Source organism: Aspergillus puulaauensis, chromosome 6, assembly GCF_016861865.1.
Source record: "Aspergillus puulaauensis MK2 DNA, chromosome 6, nearly complete sequence".
Taxonomy (NCBI): Eukaryota; Fungi; Ascomycota; class Eurotiomycetes; order Eurotiales; family Aspergillaceae; genus Aspergillus; species Aspergillus puulaauensis.
The window spans coordinates 1909553-1932353 of record NC_054862.1 but is presented as its reverse complement, the minus strand read 5'-3'; the positions used below and the strand labels follow the sequence as shown (position 1 = coordinate 1932353).

General features: G+C 50.6%; 14 protein-coding genes across 14 annotated transcripts; 5 read left to right on the top strand and 9 right to left on the bottom strand.

Annotated features, from left to right (window-relative positions):
* Positions 1–520: 520 nt before the first annotated feature.
* Positions 521–1186, top strand: APUU_60735A (uncharacterized protein; the record flags this gene model as incomplete). The annotated part of the gene is made up of 3 exons (XM_041694008.1): positions 521–691; positions 765–980; positions 1061–1186. 3 exons carry the CDS (start codon positions 521–523, stop codon positions 1184–1186), a joined length of 513 nt encoding a protein of 170 aa, XP_041559881.1.
* Positions 1187–1671: 485 nt separating this feature from the next.
* On the top strand, positions 1672–3352 carry APUU_60734A (uncharacterized protein; the record flags this gene model as incomplete). Its single annotated transcript, XM_041694007.1, has 3 exons — positions 1672–1881; positions 1930–2032; positions 2094–3352. The coding sequence occupies 3 exons, from the start codon at positions 1672–1674 to the stop codon at positions 3350–3352; spliced, it is 1572 nt and encodes a 523-aa protein (XP_041559880.1).
* Positions 3353–3381: 29 nt separating this feature from the next.
* Positions 3382–4637, bottom strand: APUU_60733S (fungal specific transcription factor domain-containing protein; the record flags this gene model as incomplete). Its single annotated transcript, XM_041694006.1, has 2 exons — positions 3382–4566; positions 4611–4637. The coding sequence occupies 2 exons, from the start codon at positions 4635–4637 to the stop codon at positions 3382–3384; spliced, it is 1212 nt and encodes a 403-aa protein (XP_041559879.1).
* Positions 4638–6568: 1931 nt separating this feature from the next.
* On the bottom strand, positions 6569–6973 carry APUU_60732S (uncharacterized protein; the record flags this gene model as incomplete). Its single annotated transcript, XM_041694005.1, has 1 exon — positions 6569–6973. The coding sequence occupies one exon, from the start codon at positions 6971–6973 to the stop codon at positions 6569–6571; it is 405 nt and encodes a 134-aa protein (XP_041559878.1).
* A 475-nt stretch (positions 6974–7448) lies between these two features.
* APUU_60731S (uncharacterized protein) lies at positions 7449–8816 on the bottom strand (the record flags this gene model as incomplete). Its single annotated transcript, XM_041694004.1, has 1 exon — positions 7449–8816. One exon carries the CDS (start codon positions 8814–8816, stop codon positions 7449–7451), a length of 1368 nt encoding a protein of 455 aa, XP_041559877.1.
* Positions 8817–9889: 1073 nt separating this feature from the next.
* Positions 9890–10201, bottom strand: APUU_60730S (uncharacterized protein; the record flags this gene model as incomplete). The annotated part of the gene is made up of 1 exon (XM_041694003.1): positions 9890–10201. One exon carries the CDS (start codon positions 10199–10201, stop codon positions 9890–9892), a length of 312 nt encoding a protein of 103 aa, XP_041559876.1.
* Positions 10202–10933: 732 nt separating this feature from the next.
* APUU_60729S (uncharacterized protein) lies at positions 10934–11450 on the bottom strand (the record flags this gene model as incomplete). The annotated part of the gene is made up of 3 exons (XM_041694001.1): positions 10934–11075; positions 11137–11173; positions 11231–11450. The coding sequence occupies 3 exons, from the start codon at positions 11448–11450 to the stop codon at positions 10934–10936; spliced, it is 399 nt and encodes a 132-aa protein (XP_041559875.1).
* A 596-nt stretch (positions 11451–12046) lies between these two features.
* Positions 12047–13169, top strand: APUU_60727A (uncharacterized protein; the record flags this gene model as incomplete). Its single annotated transcript, XM_041694000.1, has 3 exons — positions 12047–12478; positions 12527–13055; positions 13126–13169. The coding sequence occupies 3 exons, from the start codon at positions 12047–12049 to the stop codon at positions 13167–13169; spliced, it is 1005 nt and encodes a 334-aa protein (XP_041559874.1).
* A 141-nt stretch (positions 13170–13310) lies between these two features.
* On the bottom strand, positions 13311–13823 carry APUU_60728S (GNAT family N-acetyltransferase; the record flags this gene model as incomplete). The annotated part of the gene is made up of 1 exon (XM_041693999.1): positions 13311–13823. The coding sequence occupies one exon, from the start codon at positions 13821–13823 to the stop codon at positions 13311–13313; it is 513 nt and encodes a 170-aa protein (XP_041559873.1).
* Positions 13824–14138: 315 nt separating this feature from the next.
* On the top strand, positions 14139–16339 carry APUU_60726A (Zn(II)2Cys6 transcription factor; the record flags this gene model as incomplete). Its single annotated transcript, XM_041693998.1, has 5 exons — positions 14139–14161; positions 14214–14342; positions 14390–15038; positions 15086–15583; positions 15635–16339. 5 exons carry the CDS (start codon positions 14139–14141, stop codon positions 16337–16339), a joined length of 2004 nt encoding a protein of 667 aa, XP_041559872.1.
* A 709-nt stretch (positions 16340–17048) lies between these two features.
* Positions 17049–17246, top strand: APUU_60725A (uncharacterized protein; the record flags this gene model as incomplete). Its single annotated transcript, XM_041693997.1, has 1 exon — positions 17049–17246. The coding sequence occupies one exon, from the start codon at positions 17049–17051 to the stop codon at positions 17244–17246; it is 198 nt and encodes a 65-aa protein (XP_041559871.1).
* Positions 17247–17414: 168 nt separating this feature from the next.
* On the bottom strand, positions 17415–18080 carry APUU_60724S (uncharacterized protein; the record flags this gene model as incomplete). The annotated part of the gene is made up of 1 exon (XM_041693996.1): positions 17415–18080. The coding sequence occupies one exon, from the start codon at positions 18078–18080 to the stop codon at positions 17415–17417; it is 666 nt and encodes a 221-aa protein (XP_041559870.1).
* Positions 18081–18407: 327 nt separating this feature from the next.
* On the bottom strand, positions 18408–20381 carry APUU_60723S (uncharacterized protein; the record flags this gene model as incomplete). The annotated part of the gene is made up of 1 exon (XM_041693995.1): positions 18408–20381. One exon carries the CDS (start codon positions 20379–20381, stop codon positions 18408–18410), a length of 1974 nt encoding a protein of 657 aa, XP_041559869.1.
* Positions 20382–20877: 496 nt separating this feature from the next.
* APUU_60722S (uncharacterized protein) lies at positions 20878–22274 on the bottom strand (the record flags this gene model as incomplete). Its single annotated transcript, XM_041693994.1, has 4 exons — positions 20878–21250; positions 21316–21797; positions 21847–21914; positions 22115–22274. The coding sequence occupies 4 exons, from the start codon at positions 22272–22274 to the stop codon at positions 20878–20880; spliced, it is 1083 nt and encodes a 360-aa protein (XP_041559868.1).
* Between the last annotated feature and the right edge of the window lie 527 nt (positions 22275–22801).

Below are 22801 nucleotides of genomic sequence, written 5' to 3'. Positions count from 1 at the left end.
GGAAATTACCTATTAGTGACTGAAATATATTAGTTCTTTCCAGGACTAGACTAGCCGCTGTAATTATAAAATTAAGTAGAAATATATACTACTAATATTAGGATAGTTAAGCACCTAAGTATAAAATTCAACCCGGACGTCAGTCCCAACTCAGGACGTGCTTGGCATTTTTTGTTTCGTGGATCTGGTTTCTTATACTTCCATCCATTCAGTGCTGGAGCTTGAGTATAGTGGGTGTTCGTTATATATACATGCATGGCACCTGCAGCACAATTACAAGTTACAATAACCTAAAGAATTATTTGCTTGGTACTTCATCAGTGCCTTTCTCCCCGAGATTTCACTCACCATAGATTTTTGTGATAATTAATGATTACTGAACATGTCGGCCGAATCCTGCTACCCCTCACATACCCGGTGGGGTATAAATCCACATTACCTCATACCTGCAGTCCAACAACAACCTATTTACCTTCCATCTCATATCCGTTTCAGGGACAATAATTGATTCATATTCAAAATGCCCTTCTACCAAATCGAACACGCTACCCCCCTAAACAAGCCCCAGCGCGACGCCCTAGCCACATCAATCACAACAATCCACACGCGCAAATTCGCTACACCAAGTCTCTTCGTCAATGTGCGGTTTACGGATGCGAGCCGGGATGTTAATTATGTTGGTGGGAAGGAGGTTAGCGCCCCCCCTCTTTTACTTGTTTCTCTTAAAATGAGACGTAGGAGCTATACTAATAACCGCTCTGCAGTGCTCGATAAATCGCATAACGGGCTACGTGCGTGCCGGCGGAAACCGATCAAAGAAGGACTTCGATGATGTTGCGTTGAAGATTCTAGAGACTTGGAATAGCATTGTTAATCCTGGTTCTAAGAAGGGTGAGGAGCGAGAGGACCTTGAGCTCAAGAGGGTGTTTGTTATGGGGGCAATTACAACGGGGGTTGAAAGTGGGTTTGTGCTTCCTGAGGTGAGTCTACCAGATTCCACGTATCAACTTATTGGTGGAATGAGTTTGGGCTCGACGGGAGCTGACCATGCTCACTATAGGCTGGACAAGACGCTGCGTGGCTAAAGGAGAATACGCCTCGCTTTGAGGAACTAGCTGAGCAGGGAGATCCGGAATTTATTGAGCTGGTGCGGGAGATCAGGAGTCGGGAAGATCTGGTGGCGTGAGATCTTTACATATATTCATATACTAGTGTACTAGTGTTAGTCCTTGGTAGTATGGTGGAACTATATAAGCCTCAGGTGTCTAGCTGGAAGATAATCCCCAGTCAATATTCAAAGCCGCAAGCTAATATAGATTTAACCTAATCATAACCTATAAACCCCAGCTCTGTTCATTGAATCTTTTTCTTATCGGCAATTTCTTTTTACCGGCCATCATATATGATGCCAAGATGTTGTGATGGGTGGAAACTCTAGCATCATCGACTGAGATTGACCACTTATACGAGTTACGTGCTCGTTTTTGGAGATCCCTAAACCAACCGGCATTTCTGGGCCGTAGTCTCCAACTCGAGATGGTACAATCGATGTGTAAAATGAGTAACATGTCAAGCTTTAAGCAAATCCCGAAGCCTTAATAAAGCTGCAAGGTACAACTCTGTCCAGGAGAACAATCCAGAAGCATAGCTGAAACCCTAATCAACGGCAGCATGAATGGAAAAGAGGAGCCTCAAGCTACTACCGCTACTCATAGTGAGGCTAGGACGGTCGATGAGAGTTATGCGGACGTCACCTTGCGTATTATCGAGGACCATGGCCATGAGTTTGGGCCGTTGACACCCGCGGGGGAGTCAAAGATCAGATGGAAATTGTATTTTCATATTATGATTCTGGTGTCTGTTATAAACATTACCTTGTTTGTGAGTATCCCTCCACTGCGCTGAACTTGGTGTCCTCTGACAAGACAGATTGATAAATCGACACTGGGGTATACTGCTATCCTGGGCCTGTTCGAGGAGACGGGCATTTCCAAGTCTCAGTATAACACGCTGAACAGTCTTTTCTACGTGGGTATGTTTAGCTTCATTCATTCATGCCTCAATATACAAATTCTAACACCTACATGGTCTAGGCTATCTTGTTGGTCAATGGCCCGGCAACTATCTGATGCAGCGACTCCCCCTGGGCAAGTTCGTCGCAGGCACGATCTTCCTCTGGGGCGCAATCATCTTCCTGCACTGCGTTGCCATCAGATACGGCGGACTAATCGTCCTGCGACTTGTGCTCGGCGCAACCGAGTCCGTGGTAGTCCCAGCCCTCGAAATCACAATCGGCATGTTCTTCAACCGCCACGAACAATCCTTCCTGCAGCCCATTCTCTGGATCACCTGTGTCGGAGCTCCCATCCCAGCAGGATTCATCGCCTACGGCCTCCTCCACAGCAACAGCAACATCCTCCCTTGGAAACTATTCATGATCGTCATCGGCGGCTTCACAGTCCTCCTATCCGTCTGGGTCTGGTTCCGCTACCCTAACAACCCAGCCGACGCACGCTTCCTCACCCTCGAAGAGAAAGTCCACGTCATCCGTCGCGTCCACGAATCCAGCCAAAGCTCCATCCAACAGAAACAGTTCAAACGGTCCCAGTTTCTCGAAACACTACGCGACCCCGTCTCGTGGCTATTCGCCCTGCAGGCATTCACGCTCATGTACTGCAACAATCTCAACTACGGCCAGCAGAACCTCCTCACGACCTCTCTCGGTGTATCCACGCTAGGATCTACCCTCGTTGCCGCTGCGGGCGGTGGCTTCGGCGTGGCTCTCTGTATAGTCGCTACACTGGGTTTGAAGTGGTGGCCCAAGTACCTCGCTCTGCATAGCATGGTCTGGTGTGCTCTCGCATTCGCGGGTGGTGTGGGTATGGTGACGATTGCGTGGGAGCAGAAACTCGCCCTGCTAGCGTGTATTCTGCTGGCGCAGAACACGTACAGTATCACTTATATCATTGCGCTGGGATGGGCCACCTCCTCTGCGGCTGGGTATACGAAGAAAATCACGCGGAACGGCATGTTTATGATTGGGTACTCGGTTGGGAACCTCGTGTCGCCGCAGATATGGGTTCCTAGTGCTGCTCCGCGGTATTATGGGGCTTGGGTTTCGATGATTGTGGTTAGTTGGGTGGGAACACCGGCTATACTCTGGGTTGTGCACGTCATTCTGGTGAGGAGGAATAGGCAACGAAGGGCTTGGATTGCGGAGCTTGAAGATGACGAACGTGGGGGATGTGTTGAGGCTGTGGATGAGTCTGGGGTTGTGGTGAGGAGGAAGGTTGATCTGGCCATGCTTGATCTGACGGACATGGAGAATAAACTATTTCTGTATCCCATTTAGATATCATATTGTCATAATCAAACAGACTATCATGATCCAAACAGAAACTGCTCTTCAATCTCTGTATTAAACTCCCCGAGAGTCCCGTCTGCAAATAGATAGTCCATCCACTCCGCTTTATTCGTGTCCAGGAAGCTCCCGATCAAGGGGTTGCCCAGGATTTCAGCGTGGTCCTCTGCTTCATTATTCACACTTGAAGGTGTTTCAAGCTGATTTTGGTTTGCCGTGTGATTGAATGCACTTTCCGACTCACCAGCTACAGGCGGTGCTCTGGTAGAAGGTCGTTCAAACGTACCACCCCCTAAACGGCCGGTAGCTCGCAAGGTCGATATGCGCGTCTGGATATGCGATAGCCTGTCGCAAAAGTCAACAGCAGGGATATTTCCATTCTCCCTTAAACACCGCAGAGCGCCTAGCAAAGTCTCGAGATGCTCCGAGCTGCCAGCCGTTGGCTTCATCACCGCTGACATGAGGAGAATCATCGCCGCGGAGAAGATATGCTGGGCATCATAGTACCCAAACATGGCAATTGAGCCGTCTAGAAAGAGGTTTTCGACTATATGGCTCGAGGCCTGTGCGGCATTCACACAGCTGTCGGCCAGAGCCAGGATGATTGAGGAGGCGTCCTGCCGTACTCTGGAGCCGAGTTGGACCTGTGTTTTGAAGAGGTGCAGGAGCACAGGACGCGTGGTCTGGATGATACACTGGTTGAATGCGAGCGCGAGGTTTGCGACGGTTCGCGGAGTGTCTCGCTCTCTGACGAGCATATCGGGTGGCAACTCATCATGCCATGCTCGGAGCTGCTTCAAGATGCTATGCACCTGGTGGATGTAACGGCCGTTTGTGGCTTTCGGTATCCCGTAGATCTGAGTTAAGATGTTCCCAATGATCCGTCCGAGTTTGATGTTGATAATGAGACTTCGGGGATCAAGGAACTCTGCCATCTCTTCTGTTGTCAAACCCTCCATACTGGGCATCTCGACATCGATATCCTCGTCCCTCACGGCGATGGGGTGACCGAGCTTTGAGGCAGAGAAGCGATCAAAAAAGTACAGCACCCACCACGTCCGCCGTCGCGTCTCTCGTTCAACTGGTGTCAATGTAGTATATCTTGACGCTGCCCTGTGCATTCCAAGGCTCAAGGCAAGCCTGGTAGCAATGCCACTGTAGCAATATGCAGTTCGAACTCGACCGACGATATTAGATACCCATGCCTAGGCTGTTAGCCAACGGTCTACCTCCATGAGCAGTCTCTTACCAGAAGCGTGAGGACCTCGACCTGCATTAAGGAGGGCTCTTCACAGTAGTCCTGATCCTCTTGCATAAGATGGACTGCTTTTTCGTAATAATTTATTCCAGGAACTGATATACCGTCGCCCACACCTCTTCTATGTGCATATATTTCCCCTACCGCCATCAAAGCGAAGAACTTACATCGCCATAACCTCGAGGGTATGATCTCTTTTTGGTAGACTGCATCAATCTCCTTCATAAAGGAAACCTCGAGAAAAAGCGGATGGTAGTTTCCAATAAAACGTCGCGCGACGCTTAACAGTAATTTGACACTCATCCGCTCCGGAAACTGTACACTCTGCTCTATCATGAAGCCATGATGTGTGTTGAGGCGATGGTAGTTCGACAACCCGGCTGTTAGTGGCGTGTATATATCATCCAGACAAGATAACAATCTATTGCTGAACGCAGCACACGACGCCTCCCCGATAAATGCTGGCTCCGCGGAACGCTCATGCGGCGATCGATCTGGCTGTCTGTCGAAGAGAGGATTGAACAAGTTACTCTCATCCTTAGATAGCGAAACAGCCTCGTCTTGATCTTTGCTGTCATCGAACGGAGCGTTGATCTGGTCGCGGCCCCGTAGACGCCTGCTGTCTGCTTCGAGCTGATTCAGATAACTCTCAGGTACTCGAACCTTGCGTTCTTTCGCGGGATAATGGCACGCTCTGCCTGTGGTCGCACACGTCTGACATGGCTGGGCCCCTGAGCATTTGATTTTCTGGAAATGGCATCTCTCGCACCTGCGTTGCGCATGCAGTAGTTAGACATGGTATCCAGACTAGCGGCTTGGGAAGGCTGCAGTGCTCACGCTGCTAGAAGCCGCCTTGGGCGTCGTATACCCTGGCTCATATTGTCATATATCTTGGGTAACAGAATACTACATATAACTGTCCTAGACGCAGATAGAGTCGGGGAGGTGCCAGGTCGAAACAGAATAATCTCGGTCTGTCGGTGATTTTTGGAGACTGTCACGCTATCACTGTGCTGTAGCACGTTATCGACTCTGGTCGGCATTTTGTACCGTGCCGAGAGCAGTCAGCCCTGATAGTAGAGTTCTAGCTGCATAGTAGAGGTCTGGACTCTGATTCCAACTCTGGCTGTGTTTCTAGATGGATACCATGGACCATCATACTGCAACCGGGTCGCGATCACGCGCTGGAACCGGTTCTATAAAGATATCTAGATACTGTGTCTCTCTATATTCTTTAAGCAATTCATTCTGTTCTGACCAAGGCTGCTGATTAGTTGAAACCATACTCCTTAGTTGACGTCGCTTGGTAGTAATATTTATAGCTAATAGACTAACCAGACTACACTAAAACAGACTACACTTAGTTATATAATATGTAGACAGTATATTTTATTTCTTTCTAAATAGCCTTATCCTAAGCTTACCCAGGCTGCACCTACCCAACTTCTAACCATGTTTAACTCTAGTAGGTCAAGTATGACTGACTCCCTCAATGGAGATGACCAGATACGCAAGACACTCGCTCCTTATCAACAGGCTATACTATATCTGCAACCTCCCGATTCCGGATCGCCATTCTAATATTGCTCCTAAGCCCAGCATGTCTGTCCACTATCAGGGTCATCTACCCATAGAAACAGCCATGCGACACTTCCCAGGCCAACGCAGGCCGATTTCGCCGGGAAGCACTGTTCATTTCCACAGCCGACTGACAACCCGCCTGGCATGTTTGCTGGCCGCAAAGGAAACTCAGAAAAGGGATTCACTACACTAATGAGAGAATTGTACGGTATCATTCACAGATTCCCACCGAGGCAAAATGCTCATGTATAGTAGCAGCAAGTATACAACAAGAACTTCATCAATACAGCATCCACATATTTCCCTTCGGAAGTATCCCATTCAAACATCAATCATATAACATCACAAAACGACCAAAATTAAACCACTTAAGGAGTAAGACACCCGATACTCCCATTCGGACGCTTAACACACCGATCAGGCTTGTTACAGTAACGCCCATCCGAGCAGCAGTTCTGGGAGTTTGGGAAGATGCAATTGCGATTCCCGCAGCAGGCAGCGTCGCGGCGACAGCAGCGGTTGCCGGACTGGCACAGCCAGGGGAAGTCCGAGCCTGGGTCGCAGTCGCGGCGCACGAGCATTTTAGCACCGCCGGGGTTGGGGTTGATGCTGCGCTTGTCGTTGGCGTCGTTATCATTCGGGTCCAGGGTGTCGAGGACTTTGGATGCGTCGGCGACGTCGACGGGGGTGCCGTCGTCGAGGGTGTAGCTCTGCAGCGCGGCAGTCACGGCGCTGTGGGCTGTTAATGCGAGGAGGAGGTATTTGAATTGCATTTTTTGGTCTGTCACTGGGCAATAGTAGAACGAGACTGGGGGGAGATGGTTGATGAATGGGGTTCAGAGCCGTAGGCATGGACTAAGACCCTTTTTATAGCCTTCTCTCCGTTCAACAGTGCAACACTTGCACTGCCATCCGATGTGCTGTCAGAATACGAGCCGTCTGGCAAAAACCACGAACCATAAGCTTCATGGCGCCCTGCTATGTAGATCCCACTGCAGATCAGGCTCCAGCTCGTATTGAGGCTCCCATGGTAGGGCAGCCAAGCAGCAGCAGAGTTCTGCGCCTCAAATAGTTCACTCGGCACATAATACTACAAAGATACGAGTGGACGGTCGGTTTCCTTTTTATAGCAGGTCGACCGTTGGCCAATTTGCGGTGAGCTGACTCGTGTGAAGTCGAGTTGGCAGTTCGTATCTGCCTTGTTAGGGTTCTTTGCCTTGATGGGCAGTAACATTCTCTTTAACTATACTAATAATAAGCAGGGTAATCAGTATCCTCATCCCATACTGACATGTCTTTAAAGCCAAAGTCCTCAACCGGTACGTAGTCTGCTGCTTGAGGTCCCAGATGGAAAGTCCTTCCAAGGTATTTAATGATGATGAAGAGGATTCTAGTATACGACAGTGAGCGGACAAGGACGTGCATGATCCAGACGCCCCAGGCAGTCTCTGGATTGATGATATATGGCTGGCCGGGTGCCAGCTGCTGCGCATCCTCGATAATCGGGTGCATCTGCTCATTGTACTGCGCGAGGGCAGCTGAAGGGTCCGGGGTTTCTTGCTGGATATACGGCTGGAGGTAGCCCGCCAGCTTGTAGGCTGCGGTGAATGCCAGAGTTGTGCCCAAGCCCGAAATGGGAGACGCACAGTGGCCAGCGTCGCCCAGTAGCACCACTCGTCCCTTGGTCCAGCTGTCCATCTTGACCTGCGAGACGGCGTCGTAGTAGAAATCGTCTGTTGCGTGCATCTCCCGGATGATTCTGTCGCACTCCCACCCGGCGTCCTTGAAGTATTCCTCCAGGAGTGCCTTTTGCGCGTCGATGCCGCCAGTGGTGACCTGCTCGAGCCTGCTGTCCTTCTCGTTCACCACATACATGAAGATAGTAGATCTCACACCAAGGCTGTCTGGCCGCAGCATGATACCGCGCCGGCCAGGAGCATGGAACCAGCGTCTCCATTTGCCGTCCTGGTCCTCGCGGGGGATGCTGAAAAAGCCGGCATACATTCCTATCCGCTTGACACGGTCCTTCTCCCCTTCCTTGCCCCAGACCATCCTGCGTGTCCGGCTCTGCATCCCATCCGCTCCAACCAGCAGGTCAAAGATCCTCGTCTGTCCACTCTTCGCAAAGCGCACACGCACTCTCTCACCATCCTGCTCTATCTCGTCCAGATAATCCCCGAACACATACTCAATCCCACTAGCCCCCTCACGCTCCGCATCAGCACTAACCCTGCAGCTATTCCTCCAGCACAACTCCGCCAGCCGCCCCCTCAGAATCTCAATCTCACTCGTCGGCATCTGCACCTGTCCATTACCACTCCTATCAACTTCATTCTGCGCCCAGACCCGATTCCACTTATCCACAAGCCGAACCCCTTCTTCCCCCGTCGTCGAAGCCCTGATCGGCACCTGCAGCCCGAGCTTGCGGATGATAGTCACGCCCGCGCCGCGGATGTCGATGTTCTGCCCGCGCACGTGCGCGCGCTGTGTGGACTCGCGCTCTACGATTGTGATGCGGGGCTTCGTCGTGGCGGGGATATCAGCTAATAGAAGAAACGAGGCGAGTGTTGGGCCTGCGATCCCGCAGCCGACGATGAGGATGTTTAGCGGTGCCATTCTGTCTTGGTCTGTTTTTGGATGGGCAAAGGAATAGACAGACTCGGCATGAACGTCAATGAGGGGCTCTCGGATGACGCGGCATTGACAGGGGCTGGAGTAACTTTCTGGTATGATTGGATAAAGTTAAAGACAAATGGAAGGATGCCGCCTTAATATCCGAGACAGGCATCACCAGCTGAAAGAGGTATACATCCAGTACGGTCAGCTATCACTACCACTATGTATCCCTTTAAGCCCACAGTATTATACTGGACTATACGACTTGCTGCTTGTTAAAGTATAGGACTTATAGTAGCGATTGGTATCGAAATGTTTCGTGGGACACAGTAACCCTCTACAACATTCCGTATTATGGATTACTGGTCTCAGCTGGGAGCATGCTGGCTCGTTATCAGGTCATTCAGCTGATTGACTATACTTCCTATATCGGTCCAATGTTTGATCCACCCTCGAAGGATCTGACAGAGTGAGCCGCAGTGCGCCGCCCGAACTTGGCATCTGCTCTTGTTGCAGATCATCCAGGGTTCATCCTGCGAATACGAGGTCTGGAGTCTTGGCTTCTCCGTCCGTCGGTAGGTACGGAGGCTGGACATGGACGGTATTCGGGTTGGCTTGGCCTCTGTTGATCCCCCGTATTCCTCGGCCAGTGGGCTGCACTGGAGGGCTCACCGACTATATGGCCAGTTCAGGCAGAAGCCAAGCTGCGCGTAGTACGTACTCCGAGCTCGTATGATGGACGTATCTGGTGGTACGAGGTAGCTATTATATTGTCAATTTTGTATAGTCCCCGTCTACCAGGAGACGACAGCTATCGGCAACAGAGTTAGGGTTGTCCCAGTCCGTACAGAAAACAAAGACTTCCGTTCTAGTATCTTAGTATACGTTGAAATTATCAAACATCCGCAAGCTCTGCCCTAATTCCAGCAACCCGTTCCATGTTGAATGGATAGTAATGTGCATGTTATGATGCACGTCTAGGCAGCAATGAGCAGCAAGTACAAACAAAACAACTCAAACACAACCATCAGCTGAGGCAAAAGCAATATCTTCGCTCGGACCGGTCACACAGCCTAGTCATAACACTTAAACCCACTGACCCGATGGCCTTCAGGGAGTCCCTTGTATCCATCACGATCTATACCCTGGATCAACAGAGACCCGGGTTGGCAGGCGACATCGTACGAGTCGCAGTGGTGGCCGATAGGGACCTTTGCGGAAAAGACGTGGTCGTTGTACGCCTTGTTGACATACACACATTGTCCGTGCGGTGCAGCGACGTCGATGCAGTCCACGAAATCTGCATTATAGCACATCCGGATGGACGCGGCGTGGACAGTCATCACCAGAGACGAGCAGACGAGAATGCCGGCGTTGAGCTTCATGTTGGCCTGACAGGCGACATTAGCTCTGTATATAAGAGGTATATTGTTCAGAGTTGACTTACTGATATGTTAAGGTAGACACAGATAGACTTCGTTTCTTTCCAGATGAGCTGCTGGCGGTGGATAAGTCTCTCAGGATATTTCTCGGGGGAGGAGGGGCGGGGGGCTTTATATGTCAAACCAGTCTATGTATTCCCGCTCTCTTACCCTGTAGTTTCTAGGTACTATTTCAGGTACAATATATAACTCTTGTATACGAGATGCTACAATACAGTCACTTGGCAGCTTCAGCCATTGCCAACCAAAGTAGATGTAATCGTTGATGATGCAGCTGGACGCGTGGTTTTTCGCCATCCACCAGGCAGAGGCCGTTGGCAAATTTCACCTACGATTCACAGTCATAGTATGGACGGTTTGTGTGTGCTGAGCCCCGATCTCCAGCTGATCGCCAACTAACAACTCAGCTGCCAAGGGGTGATGGGCGTTGTCCTCGTATACGGCAGCCAATAACCCTGGACTCGGAAAGGCGATTATCATGACATTGACTGGGCTGTCTCAGAGCCTGTTACATCAGTGTAGCCTCTCTTATTCTTCAGTCTGTGATCGCGAGATGCAACCACGAACAGTATAGTGCAGTATTCTTCGAGAACGGCCAATGGCCCCATGAGAGTAACCCACAACCACAGCCACCAAGACCCTTGACACCACAATTAAAAACATAGGGCCACCCGATTAACTCTTTCTAGCCTCCCTCGGCGCACAAACAGCCTCCACATTGTTCCCTTCCATGTCCACTGCAAAGGCCGCATAGTAAGGATACCGGCTCATCTCCTCCCTGACACCAGGATCCCCGTTACCCTGTGCTCCGTTTTCTCTAGCAACGGGAATACTGTTAGTAGAATACTTAAAAAGAGAATATTAAATTAATAACTCACAATGCAACACGATGGAACTCATTAACAGCCGTCCAATCTATACATAAGGAAACGGATCAGCAAATCATTCAAGACACGGTGCTGCGGAACATACCCGGCGCATCAAATGCAACGTGAACAGGCATTGTCTGTTTCCCCTCCGGGAGCGCCTTCAGCCAGAAATAAGGATAGTCGCTTCCAAATCCGATGAGCGTGCTTTTGTGGGCGCAGATGAGCTCCTTGTACCCAACCGGAGCGAGGACTTTGCTATAGAAGCTGCGCAGTGCAGGCATATTTCTGGCCGTCACCCATAGGAAGAAATGGTTTATGGTCATTGTGCTGGTTCGGTAGGTTGATTAGGGCTGGGTGACAGACAGGATACTGCAGTGATACTGGGTGTATTTGTACCCCAAATAAAGAGGATTTAAGGCTTAGGCTATTCCCTGAACGGCATGGTGGCGATTGTTGGCAGCTCTGAACCCGGAGTTCCGGGCTCAGCATCAACCTCCCTCAACCCCACATATGCATCATTCTCTCGACCAGATACTATCTCAAGTTTATCAAAATATGGACTCTACAACTGCGGAGAGGACTCGGTGCCGGTTTTGTTCCGCTACATTCAGCCATCGTGAGGCTCATTGATCCCATCTCCAAGGCACTCTCTTATGCAGATATAGGCTCCTCGCTGATGCGTCACCTCCGAAGAAATTGTAACCAGCCCCGGCCACAGTCTATACGGCGGAAATCCTGTAGTAGGTGTGCCGCAGACAAGGTGCGGTGTAATCTCAAGCGCCCTAGCTGCTCGAGGTGTTCTACACGGCAGATCATTTGCCAATATCCCACCTCATCCCCAGACTCGTCTGATTCTCCACCACCAGAGAGGGAGGAGAGCGCTTCAGTACTGCAGACTCAGACTGTTGATTCATCTGGCATGTTCGAGGGCCTGATTCCTGACCTTACACCCTGGGACATCCTTGACACTACTGCTTTCCTGTCCCCGCCCCGCGACTCGGCAGCGCTAGTTCCCAGTGACAATGCCCACGTATATCTTCCTGATTTGATGAATGAGATTCCCAGCTCGCTGTCGCTCCCCAGGTCCACTGTAGAATCTCCCGCGGCAGCGCTGGCAAACCACAGCATGGAGTTCATCTTCCGCGTTCTTCGATCCTGGCCTAGAATGCTTGCTGAGGGTTTCCAGACGCCGCCATTCATGCACCACAGCCATATCGCCGACACCAAATCCCTGCCCCAGCCCCTTGCCACCTGCTTCACCCTTGTCAAAATGTGGCACGGCCAATGCAAAGGCGCCGAAGACATGGTCCACCAGCTAGTTATAAAGGAAGTAAACAACCTCTTAACCAAGGTACGCTTCCACCCGACTCTAGCATCCATTCGCTAATACCAATCTAAGCCCACCGACCTCGACGAACCCTCCCTCCTCACAACCCTCCAAGCGGTACTAATCTACCTAACAATCCTCCTCTTCCCCAGCGAAACCTCCCAACCAACCCTCCCCCCAACCCCTCTCCTCCTCAAAGTCCAAGACCTGGGCACCCTCGCCGCAAACACAGGCATGTTCCTCCAAGAAGAAAGAGAAGCACTGCGTCCCTCCTGGTCCACCTGGATCCACATAACCTCCAAGCGCCGCGCCGTTCTATCCCTGTACCTCCTCCGCTGGGCCCTATCCGTATTCCACAACGCCCCGCTACTAGATTGCCGCGAGGTCGGCTTCATGCCTGCCCCCGCGGCGAAAGCACTATGGCAGGCACAGTCAGAGCAGGAGTGGAATTCGTTGTATATTCGCTGGCTTGCGAGGTGGGATGGGCATGGGTATCTCCAGGGGGAATTTGATCGGATTCGACCGGGGATTGGGATGGAGGATCGCGCGGAGAGGTGGCTCGAGGAGGCGGATGAGTTTGGGTTGATTATGATATCTATCGGTAGGTTGATGTCTATGGGATATAGGAGAGTCTACCTCCTAGGATTGGACTTTTACTGACTATGGTGTAGTAAATGCGACGGACTACCCTCCACCTGCATTTGCGGTCCAGTAGGGCTTTATACCTCTGTTCAGTTTGACACTGACATGATCAATCAAACAGCTGTTTTAATATTTTGGAAGGAAAAAGTCCCATGATTATTCCTCCACACTCGCTGCAACCCTCTCGTTTGGAAACATTATAGTGAACAACCATCTACAGGGCCAATTCCCAAAATTCCGCCGTCAACTTAACCCCAAACGTCTGGTCCTCCTCTTCACGAACAAGTCTATATCCCTCCTTCTTATAAAGCCGCCTTGCCGCAGTCAACACACTACTCGTCCACAGACGTATACACTGGTATCCCGCCTCCCTTGCAAACCGCGTACACTGCTGAACCAAATCCTGCCCAAGCCCTAGGCCCCTCGCACTGGGGTCCACAATGAGCAGACGCAATTTCGCGCAGTTGCAGTCCGAGCTTGACCCCGATGTGCTGTCCTTGACGAGCATGACGCAGCCGACGAATTCACCGTTGCGTTCGGCGATCCAGCACCGTTCGGACCTGGGATCGTGGGTGGATACGAAGCCGGTTGTGATTTCCTCGGCTACGGATTCGGCGAGGTCTTTGTTGAAGTTGTGTTCTTTGCTGTAGAGGTCTCCATGGCGCTGGACGATCTGGGCCATGTCGGAGGGGGTGCTGGCACGGCGGAGCGTATATGGAGTTGCCATGTTTAGGGCTGGGGCTGTGGGTTGTGCCGCCAGAATTTTGACAGAGTTAGCAGCACGATATAAGGAAGTTATATAAGTTATATAAGTTATATGCCCTGACTCATTCTGGGACCGGCGAATCCCCCCGATCAGCGCCGTCTAATTGGTTCTTATTCGGGCCTGTGGAGACGCTACGGGCAACGTTAAAAAACGCCGGCGGACTTCCACATTCCATCTCCTTCTCCTTCCACCGATAACCCGAAATGCAGGCCCGGGATTCACCCCGACACGTACAAGGCGGAGTCGGGCAATCTGAGAGCACGAGGCCATCCCGAAATGCTGGCGGAAAGAAAAGACCCGTAGCGTGAGCCCGTCGCATGCCTGTCCAGTTCCCAGTGCTGATCCAAGCAGCTGCCAGCGATGCCATGCCCAGAAAATCAAGTGCTCAGGTGGAATGCCATGCTCGCGGTGCGTACTAGCAAGCTGCGAGCTACAATGCACGTATGTTGTGCGTGATCGGAAAATCCGCGTGGACGAAAGGTATGCCAGCCGCAACTGCCAGAGACGCAAGCTGATCTCTAAGCCAGCTATTTACAACGGCTTACCGAGGAGAATAAGGAGCTTCGTCAATACAAGCTACGCACAACTGGTACTACCCATGTGGAGAGTTCGACTGGCAGCCCAAGGCCCACACCTATCCAAGCAACGGATGCAGGGAATCCGATAATGAAGGAGCGGCCTTGGTTCCAGTCATATAATGAGCCTGCTCTCCCAATATTCGTCAGTGAGGTTGCATGTACGGCGTTTGCAACTCGGCTATGTCAGTGGTTGGCTAGCGACGACACCTCCACATCGCATATACCCCGGATACAGTACACCAACGAGTCCACTTTGAAACTACTTTCACATGTAGAAACTGCATGGCCCAGTCTGAGTCGGGCTCGCCTACTTGTGAATACTGCGCTTGGACATGCGAACCCTATCTTCCACTTAACATTGCGGAAACGGACCGTTGACTATCTTGACTCGATCTACCAAAACGCAACCTTTACTGACCCGGTTCATCTCTGCAAGTACTTTGCCCTCTTTGCACTCGGCGAAGTATGTTCAGTACCAACTGCCCAACTACATGATGGCACTGCTCCAGGGACAGCATATTATGCGCGAGCTGTCAGCCTCATCCCTGTTCTACCAGAACGGCCGAACATGGCCCATCTCGAGGCGCTTCTAATCCTGGTATTCTTCCTTCACCACAACTCGCAGGCCCCTGCTGACTGGCGCAGTCTCTTTACAGCCAATTTCTCAACAGATGGCAAACGGCGTATACCATTATCGGGACTGCTCTACGCCTCGGCCTGTCCGTGGGTCTGAATCACAACATCCCCCCTGACCAATGCCCCGACCCAGTGGCGCGAGAAAACCGTGTCCGAGTCTGGTGGACAATATACGGCTTTGATCGATTCTGGGGCCTGAAGCTCGGGCTTCCTGTTCAGGTGGATGACTGTGATGTCCACGTTGATCTGCCTTCTGACATGGGCAGTCACGACGAGTTCACGGAATGTTCGTACCAGATCGCCCTTATCAAGCTAGCAAAGGTTGCGAGTAAGATTATGCGCACTATCTACAGCCGGGCAACGCCCGTGGAGAACTTCCTACACCGCGAGCAGGCGATATTGGTTGACCTGAAACAGTGGCTGGAAGAGCTGCCTGTCCACTTGAGACTCCAGACGGGTGGAAACAACCCCAGGCCTACAATTTCCATTCATCTCCAGTTTAATTATGTGAGCGTCTTTCTTTCTTCTCCATCTTGGCGAACCATGCTAACGTGCCAGTGCGTTATCCTCGCCATCCGTCCAATCCTACTAAGCATGCTCGACCACCACTATGTCCAACCCCAGTCCAAAACCCTCCCCCCAGCCCTAAGCACTCTCAGTGAAGCGTGTATCGGGTCCGCACGGCAAACCCTGATCCTTTGCGCCGAGGAGTGGTCAACAGGATCGCTACCTGTATACGGATACGCCTTTGCGCAGTACATCTTCACCTCGTCTCTAGTCCTGGTCATCTCAAGCCTTCTCCCATGCGGCACTCCAAAGGACCACGAGTATATCGAAACCGCCTCTGAGATGCTCCGATGTCTTGTGGCGAGTGGGCGTTTTGTCGCGCAGGATTTCTCTATTCATCTTCACAGGGTACGAGATTGTTGTAGCCAATTCTCGTCACAGCCGTCGTCGAGAGAAGGGATATCATACCTTTACCATACTCCAGCAACCGTTCAACCGGGGGACACTGGGGACACTGGGGGCATGTTATCACACCCTCCCTATCCACACTGCTATGCCATGCCAAATTCCGATTCCACGTTCAATCCGACAATCCCCGCGACGCCGGATCTAGCTCTCTATCAGCCTGGGATACAGGATATTCTCAGCCAGTCGGTCCTTGATATTGATCTCCTCCAACCTCTAGAGTTCCCTGGGGATGAGAGCCTCATCAACCCATATGTTTCTTTTCCTCTTTGGGATAATAGTGATATTTGAGCTGGGATCATCTAGATGGGCTTGTATCAAGTTCCCAAAGAACCCTTTCCTCACCTCTCCAGGCCGTTAAAGCGCAAATGCTCCAGGGGCCCTGGCTGCCAGCATGCGCCTTGGTGGGTATTTTGTTCATTCATAGCACTCAGGCCAGTAGTTTACTTTGCATATTAGTACTAGTCTACGTCCACGAAAGAAGACCTGCAGCTATGAAGGCGCACGTTTTCCTAGTAGTACACAGCCATCATCGCTCTTCCAGCAGGATACGAACTCAGCCTCAGCATCTACCGGCCTTGGTGTTGAGTGTGAAGTTATCAGTTATTATCCACTCCCATCGAGCTACAAGACGTGCCACTCATCGCTTTCTTTCCGTCTAGTCGTCGCTGCTAAGGTTGATGTCAAGGTCGGGACATCCAGGATATCCCGTCCAGCAAGAAACCCTCCACGACCTGTTGCGCATCAGGCTGAGCAACGTCTCGCCGTAGCCATCTTCCACTGAGTTCGAGTTGCTGGGTTGTTTGTTCTTCGCAGCGGTGTTCATGTTTCGGCCGGTTCCTATCTGATATCCCGGTCTCTGGCGCGTAGTTCGGACAGGACTGCAGCGAACGAGATGCAGGAGGGCGAAAGTCGGCTCTATACGAGTATAGTATGTAACTACAGTAGCTCGACAACAAATAGCTTACGCCACTCATTCTTTTACGTCCGCTTCATCGCAATGATAGTGGTTCACGCATGCGGCATCTTCTCCTCTTCCTACCGGCACGGCCTCGTCAATCCCGAGCACTACAACCCGAACTGTCAAATCTGGACCGCGAGCTACATCGACCGTGAATACGGCTGTCGCGGGGTACTCGCGCTTTCCGATACGGGGGATCTTTACTCTGCTATGAGTAGCTATGCGGCCGCGGGTTAAGGGAGGGTGGATGGTGAGGATAGGGTAGTACGACGTAGATAGTATACACTCAGCTAGTGATATTGGTCTGTATAGTCTGCACATCAAATCCTATTCCAGTTCATTCCAGATAGCAATACCTGCGGTACTCGCGCACTCCTAAACACAATGATAGTCTTTAGTCAATTTCTATATCTCAACCCCACAGAACGCCAATATGACATGACCCGACGCTTGCTCGGGATTAACATCGCCACAGTAAACAAGATACCCCTGGCCAATTCTCGCCGCAGCAACAACAGCCTGAGTAACCGATTCCTCCGGGTCCAAACCAAAAGTCGGCTTCGTCTTGCCCTCGACAGGAACATACACCCTTTCCCGAGCTCCAGCGTTTGCCACATGGAGAGCCCTCATTGTATGCGTCTCGGGTAACGAAGACGTCGCAGTACCCTCAGGCAAGTCGGCAGACGGATTAAGCTGTACGTCTGTGAGGTAATAACTACCACACCACCAAGGAAGGTCAAAGTGCTTGAAGAACATATCAATCGAGGTTTGGGATGCACAAGGGAAGTGCAGGCCCACTATGGCAATGCCACCATTCTGAACGTAAGCCTTGACTTTGTCCAGTACTTCCAGGTGGTCGAGGACGGGGTAGTCGGCCAGGCCCTCGTCTGCGAATATGATTACTTTGAAGGTGTTCTCGGCCATTTCTCGGAGTGCGGTTGTTGGGTTTTCTGCGCGCTTGACGTGCGCAACTTCGGAGAGTCTTCTGAAGAGCGAGGGGTACATTAGGTCGAGGCTGGGTCGGTAGGCGAGGCAGAGCAGAAGGATCTGAGGTTTGTCTGGGGAAGCCATTATTGTGGATGTAGTCAAAGAAGTTGATGAGGAAATGAGGTTGCAATTTATATTAGAGAAGGGATTGCCTTTGGAAGCTTCGGCTTGATAAAATCTACAATTGAAACGCCTTTTGTAATGAGTCTAGCGATTAACAGATAGTTGTTGTTGACAAGAAGTTCTGGCACGAAAGGTACAATATAAGTATGCCCTCGCTCCTTCCCAGCTCAACTCGACAGTAGTGCTCTTTCTAAGTTCTCGAGCTTAGACTACGGCCTATTCTGTAATACTAAGTTGGTATTTATTTGTCAAAACATCAATATCATCTAATACTCCATAACCAACACATCAATAGAGACCATTACGATTCTGGAAACGTTCCAGGCATCTCACAACAGGCCACTTCTTCTTCTCATCCGCGTATTCCTTCATTCCCAAAAGCAGCCTCCGCATCTGTTCACGGGACGAGTCGCGCAGAACCGCATCCAGCATCATCTCAAGGTGCTCGACAGACCTCGAGAGACCCAAAAGGTGCTTGAGGTCGTCCACATGCTCCGGCAATAGTTTGGCACCATGGTCCAAAAATGCTTTGAGTGCTACTTCGGACTTCAGGTTGAACCCAATCCACACGGCAGGGCGGTTGGTTTGCGACGTGACGTTTATATCGATGCCGTGTCTTACCAGCACATCAAGGGTTTTCTCGGCCTCCTGGTCGCCTGCGCTGCATTGGAAGAGGGCCTCAAGTATCCAGTGCTGTTCTGTGGCGCAGGATGGCATGGTAGCCAGGCCGTTATCCAAAAGCCATCTAAGTGAACCAGGGCGGCGGTGATACAGACAAATCATTAGAAGCGATGGTGCCGAATCACCCTTCCCTTGCTGCTCTTGGCTGATGGTTTCTCTAGATAAAGAACTATTGTTGTATAGAAACTTTAGCATCTCGGGTCCTCCCTCTATTGCGAGCTCTAGCAGACTGAACTTTTGATTTGCGAGTGATACACCTCTATCCAGCATCATCTGCAGTTCCGGTACTCGACCTCGACAGATCACATCTTTCAACATAGCAGTAAGCTGATGGCCGCTGGGAATGGCTGCTCCCCGCTCCAGTAGGAGCCTAAACAGACTCTCATGGCCCACTGCAACCTCTAGGGCTACAGTACGAGCGAAAGGCTTGTTTCTGCAATTAGGATCCGCGCCAGCATCTAGCATTATTCTCGCCATCGACACGTTGCGAAGTCTGATAGCCTCGATTAGGGCTTCCGAGCGGGGCATTGCTCCATGACGAAGCAGCAGCCTGACCATGTCTTCCTGGCCATTATGTACAGCGCACTCCAGCGGCGAGTCTCTATGATGTAAGCTTTCGCTCAGTCCTTCTATGGACAAGTCTCTCTGGAGAAATTTATCCACCATCGGCTCCCAGCCCGTCAAGGCAGCCATGCAGAGCAATTTCGATCCTTGTATCTTGTCATATAGAACCGGTGTAATATCGACGTATTCCAGCAACACCCTTGCAGTATTAAACTTGCAATTCGTAATAGCTAACTCCAGCGATCTGAAGGGAGCTTCACCTAGTAGTCCAGAACCGGTGCCGTGCTCTAGCAAGTATCGGACTGTCTCAGGATCGCCGCAGTATCCCAGACCGCAGACCTCCCTTATTGAACCAAATAAAGCGGGTAGATCAGCTTGATGGTCGAGAAAGTAGCGTATAATCTCAAGGCTACAGCCATGACGACCTGTAATAACGTATTGAAATAAGTCCGTTACCGAAACCGAGTCTGGAACTGTCGACTGACGAGCAGACTGAATCAGCAACTTTGCAATAGGCACACGCTTCCACAAACCCCGGTAGCGTATCAATTCCGCATTATCGCGTAAGACTGGCGCCGCGCCGTGCTGCAGTAAGAGCCGAACAACAGGTTCATGACGACGATTCAATGCATGCCAAAACTCGGAGTCCAGATATCGAGGAAAGGCCGGCGACCATCCGCCTGAAGCGTGTAATTGCTGTCCAACGCCCAGAATCAGCGTGGCCGTCTCTAGATTCCCGCTTTTGGCGGCGGCGGACATGAGTTTCATCCATGTGGATTCCTCAAGGCTATTCGACTGCAGGGCGAGCAGCTTCCTCGCGACGGAGTTGGAGGCACCCTGGGTTGCGAAGAGGAGTGTTTGGGTGCTCGAGTACTGCTTCGTGAAACGGTATAGGTAGGGGTTGAGAACTTGATGGAGGCGCGAGTTGACCAGAGAAAGTGAGCTGACGGTCCAAGAATAGTCGAGTTCATCGGCGATGCAGTAGAGGATTTCGACGGGGAGTTCGTGGAGACTCATTTTGGCAGCTGAGATATTCCAATTGAATCGAGTTATAAGGGTGTCGAATTTGATATACCCAAAATATTCTCGGCGGCTTTGGTCATCTTATATGCCAGTGAATAATGGGCTTTATCAGTAGCTGAATAGTGCATATTATGTGTTATGAATGGTTACTGTGTTAGTTATTCACTATTCTAATCTACTATTGTTAGAACTCCTCTTTATGTGCCAGCATTCATTCCTTTTTACTTCTTCCACAATACTAGCCTTGTAGAAATTAGTGATGTCCAAGGCAAAGTACACAGTCAACCAATAATACCGAAGGCCATTCAAATGGAATCAGCCACCAGCACAAGTTCCGTGAATAATTCATCCAATGTGAATGATCAAGAATGGCTAGTGAAATTCTTTAAGAAGCTACATTCTGGGCAATTCAGAGGTAATAGCTACTAATTGTACACTGTTATCCGCTTATTGAACCATGCAATCTACATATAAGTACATCTATACCAAATCACGCCGGCGAATACTCTGGATTATTCTCCGACTCCCGATGAACCATAACATTCGTCCGAATAGCCAACGGACTATTACGACCCGCAGTCGACCCCGATATCTCACTCTGGGGGGCCGTGCCAGCTCCGTCCACCGCAGAATCGGAACGCCAAATACGCGTCTCCATATGACTATGTAAAGACGCGCGGTGGGTTCCATTACTATTGCAGTTCGAAGACCCATCGAAAATGGGATTCAACTCCCCACAAGCACCCTTTTGGTCCTGTTGCGACGGCTGGCGGCTCTGGTTCTGGTTCTGGCGACAGTGGGATATGTACTTGCTTAATGCGGGCAGACAGGCGCAGATAAGACCGATTCCTGCTTCGGCGTTTCTATAACCCCAGTATCAGTACGGTGTGGATTTAAATAGCAATGCTTGCAAGGAAGGCCAGCGCACCCGGATAGTAGAACCCTCATGAACAGAATCGACTGGTCAGGCGTATTCCCATCGACAATCAGCAGAACCAGTCGATACAGACTAAACCCGACAGCAATGCCACCGAGCCCCAGCAGCGAAACGACCTTAACCTTGACCTTTAAGCGCATCTGCAACGGCCAGGTGAAAACCACGGGGAGCACGAGGATCGCGATGTCAGAGATCACGCTGATCAGGGAGTCTGCGATGATCACGGCCGGCCGGTCAAGGCATTTCCCACTCCCGCCTGGCTTGGTCGCCTTCGTCCAGTATGCTGAGACGGGTTTGCAGATAAAGGCCTTTACGAACAGGATTATGAAGTAGTAGAGCACGTTGAGGGCTAGAATGACGTAGACGGCTATGGCTCCGCGGAACGGTCTGTAGATTCTGGCTAGGACGAGGAGGAGCGTTACTTTGACTGCCATGGCGAGCGGGGCGTAGATGATTGTTGATGCGTAGGAGATCTTCGTTGTCAGTTGAGCTTCGCTTCTTAGTAAAGAACGTTATACAGACTTTGAAAGTGGTTTCGCTCTCATCTTGACTCAGAGATGCCATTGTGTCTGCACCACCAGCGAAGCCATCTGCATAAAATTAGAAAGACTGTCCAGGGTTGGTTGAGGATACGTGCATACACATTATAGAGCAGGTGCAATATCCCATAAATAAGAGCTACTCTAATCAGAAGCCATCTCACTAAGATTGGAGGGTCGCTCACCCAGGCAAGAAAACAGGTCACTATCTAGTAAGCATAGTCCAGTCCAATGTCTCGCTGATCACATACCATCTTCAACACTAAACGGCTGCTTCAGCCGTTTCCGAATAATCAGCCTCAGAATCACCACCGGTGTGACTAAAGCAATGCACAGAATCTGCGTGCTGAGATTGACCTGGAGCAAGCTGTTATCTGTCAGTCTGGTGCGGCCCTGGCTTTTGTCTGGCATGGAGAACTTGAAATAGAATTTGGCAGGGGATTTTTCGCATTGTCGTTGTCAATCGGATTATGTTCAGATTCTATATCGCCACTTGCGGATTGAAGTGCCGACTTCGTTACGCGAGTTGTGCTGGTCCATGGTTCTCTATCGGTGTGCAGCCGCGGCTGGATGCCCGAAAAGTGGTGATATCAGCGACTCGGCTGGGCTTGATTGTTCCAGAAAACTTCCACGTGTGATGGACCAATAATTTTAGTATCAAGTAAAGTCGCGTAATAATGAGGCAGGCTTACGATATCGGAACTACTGCAGGTACTGTCTACATTGGGCCGTTCTAGACAAGTTCAAGTAGTTAATAAAGAATATTAAAATATTTTCTGCTCCTTTTCTCTTCGCTACCGATACAAATCAAATTAAAGAATTAACAGCTATTAAACTGGCTCGCTGTACATAAACAAATCACATAAATCATCGCTTCGCTCCGCTACCACCAGGACAAAGCTGTCCTCGAAATAATGACTGTATTATCATCTCAGAAA